General features: G+C 38.0%; 2 protein-coding genes across 6 annotated transcripts in view; one reads left to right on the top strand and one right to left on the bottom strand.

Annotated features, from left to right (window-relative positions):
• The window catches only part of Ociad1 (OCIA domain containing 1), a 28,896-nt gene extending 15,256 nt beyond the window's left edge, over positions 1 to 13,640 (bottom strand). The window contains exons 1-4 of one of the 5 annotated variants that reach the window (XM_004627495.3): positions 13,455 to 13,640; positions 11,603 to 11,665; positions 11,119 to 11,199; positions 3,356 to 3,409 (exon numbers count right to left, since the gene is read on the bottom strand). In XM_004627495.3, the coding sequence (XP_004627552.1) occupies positions 3,356 to 3,409; positions 11,119 to 11,199; positions 11,603 to 11,660 (193 nt within the window). In that variant the 5' untranslated portion in view covers positions 11,661 to 11,665; positions 13,455 to 13,640. Of the gene's footprint in view, positions 1 to 3,355; positions 3,410 to 11,118; positions 11,200 to 11,602; positions 11,666 to 13,313; positions 13,387 to 13,454 lie in introns of those variants that run through there. The other 4 variants (XM_004627494.2, XM_004627493.3, XM_023710942.1 and 1 more) reach the window with 4 other exon arrangements.
• Positions 8,757 to 8,936, top strand: LOC111815638 (phosphatidylinositol N-acetylglucosaminyltransferase subunit Y-like). The gene has a single exon (XM_023710944.1). The coding sequence runs from the start codon at positions 8,757 to 8,759 to the stop codon at positions 8,934 to 8,936; it is 180 nt and encodes a 59-aa protein (XP_023566712.1).
• Positions 13,641 to 13,924: the final 284 nt, after the last annotated feature.

The following is a 13,924-nucleotide window of genomic DNA, read 5'->3' as shown; positions in this document are numbered from 1 at the left end:
TTTTTTTGGCAGAACTGGGGATTGAACTCAAGCCCCTACACTTGCCAGGCAAGCGTTTATTCCACTGAGTCACCTCCCCAGCCCCTAAACCTCCTTCTTTAAATGGTGGATGTGAAGTATTTTGTGCCAGCAATGGAAAAGTGACTAATACAGCTCCTATGATAACTAGAGCCCATATTACTGTAGATGGAAGTAAAAAAATTTGGACTCAGAGGATAGCTTTATGATGTAAGTCCTGTGTTTAACCTTCAGCACCATAGCCCCACACAAAAAAAGTACAGACTGAAAACTAAAATCCACAGAACTCCAACACCAATACTAATACATGCAGAGAAAGACCAATAAATGAAGATCTAAACACCAAGAGGTCATGTATTTGTTTTTAGTGCTATCCACCACAAAGCATGCAATACATTGTTACATACTCAAAAAACATGAAAAGAATTTAACAATTGCCTGAAGTAGAAGGGAAATTCTAGAACTATGCAATTACACATGTGAAATGAAAAGAATGATTCAAGAATTAGTTGGGGAGGGAACCAAAAGGAAAAACTGGACACTCTTCCAATTCCACTACTCCGAAGGCTGAGACAAAGACAGAAGTATTACAAGTTCAAGGCCAGCCTGGGCAAATTTGCAAGACGCTATCTCAAAACAAAAAAGCTAAGAATATAGCTCTCATTTCTTCTCAATTCCCAGGAAGGAAGGGAGGAAGAAAAAAATAAATGGTTAAGGTTGTATAATGTTGGCCAAAAACAAAAACTACAACAAATTTAAGCAGCAAGGATGCTATGTTTGGTAATCTTTTAAAGTTTCAATAAATGAAAAAAAATTCATGGATAATGTAGGACAGATGGGGCCAAAAGAAGTAAAAAGTGAAATGTTCCTTCATGAAGTCAGATTTCAAATTTGAGGCAAAGGCAGCTGGAAAGATGTATAAAAAAGGATTTTCTTTTTTCAGTGTTCTCTGTTCTCTTTTGATAGATTAAGAACAAACAGGTAACAGCAAGACCATGTTGAGTATGACTCACTGTAGATAAATATAAAATACCAGGTATTTGGCTTAAATGCAACATGTCTTGGTAGATTAGCAATTTTTTTTCCTCAAGTCTCTAGTTTCTATCTTATTGCCAAGTGGTAGAAAAATCTTAAACTTCACATAAACCTCAAACCTCCAAAGCTTTTCCCCTTTCATGCCCTCTTCCAAATTACAATTTTTCCTGGTTCAAACTTAGCTGTTTTTTTTTTTTTTTCCATTCGTTGCAGGATTGCACCTCTATTCGTGTCAGCCTCCTCAGTGCCCCACCCAAGAACCATGTTTATTGTCATAATTACCAGATCTTCTCAAACATTCCTTTTCTTTTTAATTTAAATCCTGTGCATCCTTAAAAACCTACTCCTTCCAAAAAAAGCATACTGTTTGGAAGAATTTGATCAGTACATGTTTGCAGCACATGATTACATTTATCATGGGGAACTGGTACATGTACATAACATACTTGCATCTCTTTACATCCTTAATTATATCAAGCCTACAGAGATTTTTCTTGGAAAGATCATTATCCACAACTCTGAATATTTTCAACTCAGTAGCTTATTATTTAAATTTTCTATTCTCCTCAGTGTGTGTTTACATTGCCCAGCAGCTACTACATTTCACTTATAACCCCCTCATTTGGATCTAATATTAGTAAATGACAAAATTATGCTAAATAGGCACAACAATAATGGATACTATTTCTCTATTGTGCCAGTTTTTCCTACAGAGTAATGTAATTTATAGTTTTTTTCACAATATGGGACCAATCTGTGTACAAAACACCTCAGTTTTAAAGGACACATAGGTACAAGTATATCTCAAGTTCTTTACTTTTTTTAAGTTTCCCTTTTATGGGACACTGGGGTACACCAGACAGATAGTACCCCTAAGTACATGTGCTGAGCACTGCCTGTACCACCAAATTTTAAGATACAGAAACTGATAATACTTAATTCACAGGAATAAGCTGTACTACTTAAGCCAATAGAATTTGGGGCAATAAAATCTCTTTGGAGACTTAATAAAAAATAGATTACTGGCTGGCTCCCTGAGATTCTAATTATTTTTTTTAAATGTTAACTCATCCTGACTCTCAACCCCCAAGTGATGTTGGTTCAGGTAGCTACTGGCCTTAACAATGAGGTATGGTGCCTTCATGAAGTATGTCTCCAGTTCCCTTTTTAAAAATCAATACGTTTGTGATACATAATGAATACATTCAGCTTAGGGAGTTGGTATTGCAGTTCAATCCTTTTACCTGCCCTTCTCCTCTCCTTCCATCTCAAGATCCCCTTTCCATTTGCAAAAGATCCACCTCTTTTTTTTTTTTAGCTTTAAATTATACTTTGAGTTTCTCATATAAGAGAAACCATACAATACTTAAGCCTCTGTATTTTGCTATGCTTTAGGGTAATTAGGTGCACCTATTTTCCCATAAATGAGTCAAATTTATCCTTTAAGGCTAAGTAACATATACCACAGTTCTTTTATCCATTCATCTGCTGATGAAAAATAAAGGCTGCTTCTAAGATTTAGCTATTAAGAGTTGTGGTCCTATATACACACATATGCATGCATCACTGTAATATACTTTTAACTCTTAAAGGAAGAGACTTGAGAAATAGTTGAGAAACTGGAATTTCTAATTTTAGTTTTTTTGAGGAATCTCTACACTGATTTCCACAGTGTTTGTACCAGCTTACACATCAACAAACGTAGAAAGATTTCTTTTTTCGCATAGCCTTTCCAGCATTTGTTATTTTTTGATTTCTTGAGGATTTTACTATTTTTCTTCTAATGTCTCATACTAACTTGCCCAGGCAGGAGTTAAACTTGCTGTCCTCCTGCCCTAGCTTCCCAGAATGCCAGAATTACAGGTATGCATCACTATAACTGGCAGCTACTGAACTTTAAACTAATGCCCAATAATCACCTGGGTTTATTAAAACAGATTCCAGAACTTTACCTCAGATTCTGACTACCTAGGCCTGGAATGGGGCCCATTAATTTGCATTTCTAACAAAGGAAGAGTGTAGCTACTGAGCTAATCACGTACACAAGGTCTGTCACTCTACTCCCAAACTATCCACAAGTTTAAGTTAGTTATTTTCTTGCTTTCACAGATTATTAATGATGTTCTGTGCAGGACTGCTTCAAATTCTCAAATCCAGATGATTCCACATAGACAAAACTTTTCTAATATTGGAGAAATTCACCAATGATTACACTTAGTAAGACAATTACCTTTCCTTATTTATGAATCACAAAAATAAACATATCCAAAAGACTAAGTAAATTCAAAATTTAATCATTTACCTTTACTAATTAGTCCTTGCGTAATCAACATACTGGTGGCAGCCAAAGGCACAGCTATTGGGAGAAAAATAATTTGTCAATATTTACAAAAGGAAAAGATTTTATCTTGATTTCATTAGGGAATTAATATTATTAAACCATCTAGGAATACATTTTACAACTAGGCCTATTTAAAACAGACTTTGATTTTTAAAAATGTATTGGTTATACAGGTGGTTAAAACCTGAGAGCATTTTAAATTAAAAACATTACAAAATGTTAAGAAATGTAATTCTAGAACCATCTGCACTTATGTTCCAAAAGAGGTAGCAATATATTAAAAATCAACTAAGACAACATTGACTAAAGGCTACTTCTTTTTTTTTTTTGGTGCAACCAGGGATTGAACTCAGACCTTTGCGCTTGCTAGGGAAGCGTTTATTCCACTGAGCCATCTCCCCAGGGCTCCTGAAGGCTACCTCTGAAGTCAGATAAAAGAGGAAAAAATACAGGAGAGGCTAGATTATAAATAAGCTACTATTGAATAATGACTAAATTCCATGCTGCATGCTAAGTGTGCTCTTATTTGTGTTATGTGCAATATCTCACTTTTTATCATGGTATTTACAAGGTAGATAATATTATCACCCTTTTACAGATAAGGAGATTGAAGCTTAGAGATGCTAAGAAACTTAGTCAAGGCCATACAGCTAATTCAATGGCAAGTCTCAGAAGTTAATGAAATCTAATACCAGATTTCAAGATTTTAAACTCTGTATTACACTGAATCACAATACAATTGCCCGGGGCAAGAATAAAAAAAGTATGTTAAATGTTCTTTAAAAGTACACAAAACTACATGAAAATGTGTGTATACTTACTAACTCAAGAATAAAAATACCCAGGGCTGGAGAGATGGCTCAGTGGTCTGGAGCACCTACTTAGAACAAGCTTAGCAAAAAAGCACAGGGACCGCGGTTCAATCCCCCAGCACCACATGCCAGCCAGCCCCGCCCCCTGGTGGGCTGAGCTGGCCACACACACACACACACACACACAAATAAAATTAAAAAAAAAAAAAGAATAAAAATACCCAAAACTGTCATTACAACTTCAGAGACTTATAATTTACAAACAGCTATGAATCACTATTCTCTACATAAGAAGTTGACAATTTTCTGCAAGGATAAGAGTTCCTAATGCAATGTGGCAAGCAACTAGGTCTGAGCACCTACCTAATAGTTCTTTACATGACAGAAGTGTCTCAGGGGCTGGTGAGATGGTTCAGTGGTCTAAAGCACCTACTTGAAACAAGCTTGGCAAGGCACAGGGACTGCGGTTCGATCCCCCAGCACCACATGCCAGCCAGCCCTGTCCCCTAGTGGGCTGAGCTGGCCACACACACATACACACACAATAAATAAATAAATAAATAAATGTTTAAAAAAAAAAAAAAAAAGGAGTTTTTTTATTGTGCTTAACCTGTTTACACAAACCCAATTCACACCGAACACCTGCTTTATATCTAGGAGTCTGGTATTCAGGTACTTATTAGGCTAAGCATGTTTACTTAACCAGCCCCCAATAAAAATACCCGACAATGAGCTTCTAATGAGTTTCAATGATAATGTAACATTTAATAAGAGTTGCTACTGGGTGGCTAATGGGTTCCACTGGGAGAAGACTCTTAGAAGTTTGTGCCTGACTTCCTCTGCGCTTCACCCCATTCTCCTTTCCTTGATTTTGCTTTACATCCGTTCACTTTAAATTAAATAGCTACATGTGGTCAGTGGATACCATAAACAATGCTGTTCCTACCTCAGGGTTGGCATTTGGCTCTACAAAGAGCCAGATGATAAATATCAGGGCTCTGTAGTCTATTAGTTGCTCTAACTACTCAACTACTGTTTTATGGCAAAAGCATCCACAGACAATACATAAAAAATGAACGTTATCTGTGTTCAAATAAAACTTTATTTATGAATGCAAAAATTATGTAATTTGCAAATGCAACAAGATAGTCTTCCTCCTTTTCCTCAATCACATCAAAATACAACTATTTTGTTTGCTTACTGTATATGAAAAAATTTGATCCATGTCTGCCATTTGCTCAACTCTGGTTTAAATTAAGTTATACATGGGCAATTTAAGCACAGAAATAACTGAGACACCTGAATTGTTAGAGAAACCTTATGATTAAAATCCATTAACTTTGGAATAGGGTTCCTCTATTGGGCACAATGTGCAGAAACCCTAAGGTTTGACTCCTTCCTATTCTACTTACTAACAAATTTTACCTTGTTTGGGAAAATGATTTCTTTAATCCTGGCTGGTTAGATGCCTTCATGTATTATGATTTAAGGCTTTTCAAAAGACAAATCCCTTTAAATTCAGCCTGGTTCAAGGACTGTAACACGTAGCACTGAAGAATTATATAAGGATAAAAGGTGATGAGTTAGTTAGCCATCTCTACAACGGACAATGCTTCTTCAGTTAATGCAAAGAGCAATAATCAGGTTAAGGAGTTTCCAATAGTAGTTCTTCCATTACCTGTTTGCACATATCTCTTAACTTCACATGTTATAAAAGGATGATGGCTTAGGCCTAACTCATGCTTTATCTCATGTCACACTGAAAGATAATGGTAAAACTTAAAAGATTCTGAAGGTTATCTAGTCCTCTTAATCAGAATAAACTGATTATCTACAAGGTCATATGCTCAAAGCAACACAGATAATTGATTTGTAGTATGGCTGAATTAGAACCCAAATTTTATATCCATGTAAAGCAGTCCATTATATTATGTGATTCTTATTTTAGTCTGTTAATATATTTCCTTAGGCAAACCAAAATCTGTTCTACATTATGAATATAGTCCAAACTATATTCAATTCAAGGATACCTATAATTCCTTGCACTGTTCTCCCGCTCCCAATAAAATGTTATTCTAAATTCACAATTTTTAATAGGAACATTTATTAATCACAATAACATCAACAGCCACTTAACAAAGATAGCCAATATTTATACAGTTAAATTGAACTAAATGATTTAATCCTCATAACAATTTCATGTGATAGGTAGTCATCATCCCTGCTTAACAGATAAGGAAACAACATAGACAGGAACTTGTCGAAATCTCACACCTAGGATGTAGGATTTGAATTCAGACCATCAGGCGGGGCTGAGTCCATGGTCTTCCTGATCATACTTTTCATTTGAAACGCAATGATATGTTATGAAATATTTTGATATAATCTAAAACTGATGCAAATCAGACTATGAGTTTTCATTAATTCCAGAAGCTGAGAGTTATTGTAATATGCAATGAAGAACTAATACACAACTAAGTTATCTTTAAAGTACTGATTTTTCTACTACTTGTATGTGTTTGAGCATACACATTGGTTCTGGGGCAGTATGTAGAGTCAAATTTTCAACAATTGGAAATAAGATACCTTCACAGTTATACTTTATGATGAAAGAAAGTAAATTAGAGAAGAAACATCTTGGGGTCAGGGATATAGCTCAGCAGCACAAGCGCCTGCCTGTCAAGTGCAGGGTCCCAAGTTTGATCCCTGGTATCACAACGACGACAAAAAAAAATCTAAGAAACAACTTAAAGAAAAGAGTCTAGGGCCTGGGATCGATCCCTAATACTGCATGCCATGCTGGCCACTGAAACTGGGTGTGGTGGTACACATCTATAATCCCAGTGCTGGGGAGGCTGAGATAGGAGGATCACTACAAGTTGGAGCTGTGTAGCGAGACCCTGTACCAAATAAACAAATACAATGATTTTTTTTTAAAAAAGAAAAGTCTAAAACAACAAGCCTAATTTTAAACCAAAACTAATATACTTAACAGATTTCAAGAAGGTATAAATACCATCAGTAGTTTTCTACATATTCCTGCTTTGCTCACCATCCTTTTCTCATTAACAGCTCCAAGTTGACATTCCCATATAATATGAATTCCCTTATTCATTTACATAACATGGACATGTTACATACTACACGGAGTATCTTATTTGAAGATACAAATGTTAAAATACAAAATTTCCCTAACATTGTCTATGAAGTTCTCCTGTTAACTGTATGTTGAAATTCTTACCATCTGGTTATAGCTACAGTTCCTTATGCATTGAATATCTGATGTTATAATATATAACAGCTAAGTTATTGCTGCTTTAGTCAGTTACTGGCCAGGTATGGTGGTGCATGCCTGTAATCCCAACACTCTGAGGCTGAGGCAGGAGGATCAACAAGTTCAAGCTCAGCTTGTGCAACACAAGAGAATAAGAGACCATGTCTCAAAATAAGGAAAGGTTGGTGATGTAGTTCAGTGCAAAAGCCCAGTTTCAAGCCCTGGTACCACCAAAAGAAAAAGAAAAGGTCAATTGCTGCTGTAACTGCTGCTAGTTGTTAATTTCTGAATGCTGTAATCTTCCAGATCTTCCAGTAGACCAGATATACAATTAAGCTTTTTTAAGCCTGTACTTACTACATGCTTTCTGCCTCTTCAATTTGGGATTAACCCATTTTAACATACAAAAATTACACTTCTTACTGTTCATATACTACATGTCCTACTATCAATAATTAGACATAGAAATCCTGCTGATAGATCAATATTCTTTATCATACTTTTAACATAAGGTTATAGCTGTTTAGAATGTTAAACATTTTTCCTATGTCATCAGATATGAAATCTGTTCCACCATGAATGCAAAATGACAATCTGTTTCTTCCTCCAAAAACAAAATTCTAACTATATCTTTTAATCAGCAATGACATAAACTGGACTATCTCGAAATTATTACCTCTTTTCCTTCATTCCCCATTAGTCAATCTTTCTGAAATCCTACATGTCCTTTCAAAAATCTTTCATTATCAGTTCAAATGACAACGTAGTCAAAAACTATATGCTTATCATTAAAAGCTTATAAAAGATCTCAGCAGTACTACTTCTCACTCTTCTAACCCACAATGGACACTAATCTTTCTCTGAAAACCTACATTCTTCCTACTGCCCAAGAAACTAAACATACAGTAAGTCAAACTTTTAGCTCCTCACTAGTGTGTTGTTTTCTATTCTCAAGAAAGACTTCTGGGGGTGCAAGCCTGGGGGCAGAGCAGCCACCCCACCACTGCTGGAGTTCCTGGTGTGCCCACTCTCCAAGAAGCTGCTCCGAAATGAAGCACCCACAAATGAACTGATCAATGAAGAGCTGGGATAGCCTATCCAATCATTGATGGGATTGTTAACATGATACCACAAGCAGCTAGAGCAACACATCAACAGAAGAAGCAAGAAGAAACAGAGCAGCACTGAATCATCATTTTTAAAAAACACAGCTACAATTTCTTAATTCTTATATACACTTTAAAACAGGGTGGCAGCAGTTTGTGAGTGAGGAAGAATGTTTCTGTCTCTGCCTATGCTGACTATGCTTATTCCACTGATCTCCTTAGCAGGACTGTTCTATTCAGCCTTGGTAGAGGAAGACTTCCCACAGGGCTGCACAAGTACAGCCAGCCTTTGCTTTTACAGTCTGCTTCTGCCCATCACATGGTATGTGTTCTTCCACCTCTGGATCTAGGTGGGTATTAAGCTCTTTAGGCATAATTAACACAGCCACAACCAGGATGGCTGTGTATTAAGTCCTAAGCACTTGGTGTTTAAAAGCTCAGTGAGGTGGAATACTGGGGACCTATTTAGTTTGGAGGAAAGTTGCTTTGCCTTGCTTAACTCAGTTTTAGGACCAAAACGCTTATGATGCAGAAGTTTTGATTGTACTTCTAGTTCTGCCCTTTTTTTTTTTTTTGAAGATTCTGACTGCTGTTTCAGAAACAAAATAAAATATCATGATGGAGATTAAAAAAAAAAAAGACTTCTGCTTTATCAGATTAGCCTTAAGGTTACTGTAGATTTTGCCTTTGCTCAATTATAACTATCTCTTTTTTTTTTTTTTTAATTTATTTATTTGAGAGAGAGAGAGAGAGAGAGGCCAGCTCAGCCCACCAGGGGGCAGGGCTGGCTGGCATGTGGTGCTGGGGGATTGAACCGTGGTCCCTGTGCTTTTGCTAAGCTTGTTCTAAGTAGGTGCTTTAGACCACTGAGCCATCTCTCCAGCCCTATAACTATCTCTTATAACTATTTTTTTTTTTTTTTTTTTGGCGGAACTGGGGATTGAACTCAGGCTCTTTAAATTTATTTTTATTTATTACATTTATTTATTGTGTGTGTGTGTGTGTCTGTGTGTGTGTGGCCAGCTCAGTCCACCAGGGGGCGGGGCTGGCTGGCATGTGGTGCTGGAGGATCGAACCGAGGTCCCTGTGCTTTGCCAAGCTTGTTTCAAGTAGGTGCTTTAGACCACTGAGCCATCTCTCCAGCCCCTGAACTCAGGCTCTTGCACTTCCCACGCAAGCACTTATGCTACTGAGCCATCTCCCCAGCCCCTCTTATAACTCTTACTACAGCTATGAATAGCATCTTTCTCGGTATGTTTCATGTGTTATCTTTGTTTCAACAACATCAGGTCAAAGACTATCTCATCAAACTTATCTTCCAAGCAAAGTATCCAGTATACTGTAAGTATACAGGTTGATGAAAAAATATACCTTATCATTTTGCACTTTAAAATTTCATCCAGGGGCCGGGGAGTTAGTTCAGTAGAATAAGTACTTGCCTGGCAAGCACAAGGGCCTGAGTTCAATCACCGGTTCCACAAAAACAGAAACTAAAACTAAAATTTCATCCATCCCATGGGCTGGCCAGATAGCACAGCAGACTAAAGCACCTGTTTAGGCAGAGCACAGGGACTAGGGTCGATCCCTGGCATGCTGTGCTGGTGATGGCCCCATTCCCCAGGTGTGCTGAGACTTGACACTGGGCGTGGTGGTGCATGCCTTATAATCCCAGTGCTTGGGAGGCTGAAGACAGGAGGATCACTATGAGTCCAGGTCTGTGTAGTGAGACCCTGTAGGCCCTCTGCTAAATATATTTAAAAAAAAGAAAATTCTAACCATCCCTTCTGTTCCAATTACCACATCATACCTGTTCAGGACTACAGATTTTAGGTGAAGCAATATTAGGTTTTGTTTAAAAGACTATTTTACATACTGCTTTCAATACTGTTTTTTAAAAAAAATCTTGAAATATCAGCTTTCTAGACAGGAATCAAGAGTTAATAGTATAGTAACATTTTACAATACTAAAATGGGAAGTAATCAATATTTGTTATGTAGTGGTTAAAAGCATTAAAATTGGGAGCTTCTGTTTCAGACATACTTGGTTTCATGTTCGGACATCATGACTTACTAGTTATGTAACAGTAGTTAGCTCATTTAACATCTCTAAACCTCAATGCTTTCATCTGTAAAGAGCAGCACTGACCAACCTCATGGGGTTGTTTTCATAAAATCCATGTACAGGGGCCGGGGAGATGGCTCAGTAGGATAAGCGCTTGACTGACAAACGCAAGAATCTGGGTTCAATCCCCGGTTCCGCCAAAAAAAAAAAAAAAAAAATCCATGTACGCTCAGTAAATATAACTAAATATTATTCACAAAATTAGCCCATGGTTTTGAAAAACAATTCTGCAACTACCTTAAAATAAGCATACCTCTATTTCCTTAACTAATCTCTTTTAGCAACAACCATACTAAGCCAAAGTGTGAGAATTTCTTTATGGAGTTACTCTAACTTCAAATAAAAATTCAGGTCTAAATTTCAGGTGCAAATTTTAGATGAAAATATGCTGATAAGAAAACTCAACTCACATCTGAACCAGAAGCTTTCATCATTGCATTCTGCAAACATTCTTCTTTCTTCCTCTGTCGGAATGTAATCAGCTCCTATGACTTTTCACCAAGGAAAATTGGAAAATATAAAATGCCAATAATAAAACCAAAACTGAAGAATACCTTAGTACAAATTTTAACAAAAGACATTCAGTATTTTTTTCAAGAAAATTAAGTAATGAATCAATTGGCTAATGTACGTTTGGCAAACCTTGACTTCAAACAATTTAGTAGCACTACCTGCTAGTCAGCATTGGCTACATAATTAATATACGTGACTGTGTGCAAAATCAAAACGCAGGACCTTTATTGAAATTACTAAGAATTTCAAGATGGCGCCAGTAGAACATTAAATCAAGTCTGTGACTGCCTAATGAATAACAACTGCTACTGTTACTCAGGCAGTGAAATTTCCTTTACATAGAAAATGCTTCTAATTATAAATACTTAATATGATAGTTACTGGGAATTGGTCTTGGAACTTCTGCATTCGGCTCTCGAAAATCAGCCCGCCCATTCATCTTTCCTGTGTAAAAAACATTTACACTAGGTATTAGGAACTATCATAATAGTTTGAACACAGGTAACAATAAATTACTGGTCTACATGGCAATTAATACTTACTAAACATTACTACATTTTAAATACTTGACATAAAAATGCAAACATTAAACCTAACAAATAATTTGGATTATTCAAATTTGGCCCATTAATTTTAAAAAAATGAAAAAAAAATGCTTTATCACTTATCATTGATGAGTATAAGGTTAAAACCATGAAACTGACATTTTTTTTCCCTCTTGAAACTGGTTCATTTCACATTATCCTACATCTGGATCCTTTCAGAAATCTATTCTGAATGATCTGTATAATTCCTTCCAAAACAAGAAAAAAAAGTTCTCATTTTAAAAATAAACAGCAGGAAATGTGCAACCTTTCCAATAAAGCTGTACTCCAAAGAGGGAAAAAAATCTTAACAACAAAGACAACATACCCTTCTGTGATTTAAATTCTACAGCAAACTCTTTATCCTCTAAATTTTCCTCTCTAGCCTGAAATATTCATTTTTCTTTTGTGCAAGTATATGAGATTAAAGATGTGCACCACTCCAAAAACACACGTCTTGGGGCTGGTGAGATGGCTCATTGGTCTAAAGCGCCTACTTAGAACAAGCTTAGCAAAGCACAGGGACCACGGTTCAATCCCCCAGCACCACATGCCAGCCTGCCCCGCCCCCTGGTGGGCTGAGCTGGCCACACACACACACACACACACACACACACACACAAATAAATAAAAATTAAAAAAAAAAAAAAAAAAAAAACACACGTTTTTTTTTTTTTTTTCCCCACTTACTTTGACTTTTTAAAACCCATACCTCAGGATTTGAGAGACCATATCGCAGATAACTATTTCAAAGCTCATTATCAGATCATGGCTTTCATTTTTGAAAATTTACACGGAAACAGAAAATGGTATACAGAGGATGACAAGAAGGCCCTTCCAGACCATTTTGTATCTGTATATACAAGTTTGGATAGATATGCAGCTACAATCCCTTAATTCAATGAAAAGAAAGATTTGTACTAATAGTGTTTGGACAGGATATCCTGTCTGCTTCTTGTACTATGGACAGCCACTAAGAAGATAACAATGTACAATGTATTAATTATCGAAACTGTCCTATTAATCAGCTTTGAAACTGTCTCATTTGTTTCTCAATAAAATAAAAGACGGCCCTTCCACAATTCTCTTAGTAAACAAGCTATCATCGAAGGCTTACTACTACATGTCATCCCTTAGGGAAAAGACTACTACATGTCATCCCTTAGGGAAAAGAAATGGGGTAAATTGAACTCACGGATGAATGAAGCCTTTTGGGCAAACGACTTACATTTAAAAATCGTATGAGACAAATGCATCCCTTTCTTTTCCACCAAAAGCGTCTTTCCTATAGACTACCAAGACCTCTCAAGACATTTAAAGCTCGTCATTCCGAAGAAAAACCCTGAAACGAACCCTCAGTGGCCTAAGACTCCTGCACTCTACCCACCAGCCATCAAAACCGTCTCCCACCTGCTGGTAGCGAGCTACACCCCAACACTCGTTCGTCACTACAAATCTCTCCAACCCGTACGCCCCGGAAACCCCTCGCCTCCCGCAGTCACCAGCACCCAAGAGCGCAGACCCCGATTGCAGCTAGTCCGCCTTCACCGCAGGAAAATGGCGGAAAGGGCAAAACAGTGGACACCCGCGCGAAGGGGGCGATGGACTGGTGCAGGCAGGGCCAAGACGGGACTATGCCCCTCACCCACCTCCCAAATGCAGCGGCGGGCGACGACGCGTCGAGCCCAAGCGACCGGTGGCAGAAGCTGAGAGAAAAACCTAGAGGGGGACAGGGAACGAGGACCGCGCAGAACTGCGACGAGAGGGAGGGGGATGGACTGCGCCGCGCCGCCTAGAAGTCACCCAGATACAGGCGCAAAGTGACCGTGACCCGGAAGCACTAACTACCTGTTGCCGGAAATGACGTCATATCTCTAGGTCCTGTAGCGCTCCGAGCCTTCACGGAGCAGAGTCCTACGATACGCCTGCGCCCGTGTGCTCCGCCCTCCCGCTTTAATCCCAAATCGCGGCGCTAGCGAGCTGCAATGCGATTGCGCCGGTGGTTGCTGCGCTCCCGGAGCTAGGCTCCGCCCCTTCCTGGGACGGCCGGGGACGCTTTGCGTTTTTGTGACGCAACGCGTCGGGCGTCTTGTGACGGGGTGGCGGGAAGGCTGTGGGA

This window comes from Octodon degus, unplaced genomic scaffold, assembly GCF_000260255.1.
Source record: "Octodon degus isolate 3935 unplaced genomic scaffold, OctDeg1.0 scaffold00019, whole genome shotgun sequence".
Taxonomy (NCBI): domain Eukaryota; kingdom Metazoa; phylum Chordata; class Mammalia; order Rodentia; family Octodontidae; genus Octodon; species Octodon degus.
This window is presented reverse-complemented; position numbering and strand designations above follow the sequence as displayed.

What these genes read in the sequence shown, in the direction of transcription:
- LOC111815638 (XM_023710944.1), top strand. Translation starts at nt 8,757, where the DNA reads ATGTTTCTGTCTCTGCCTATGCTGACTATGCTTATTCCACTGATCTCC.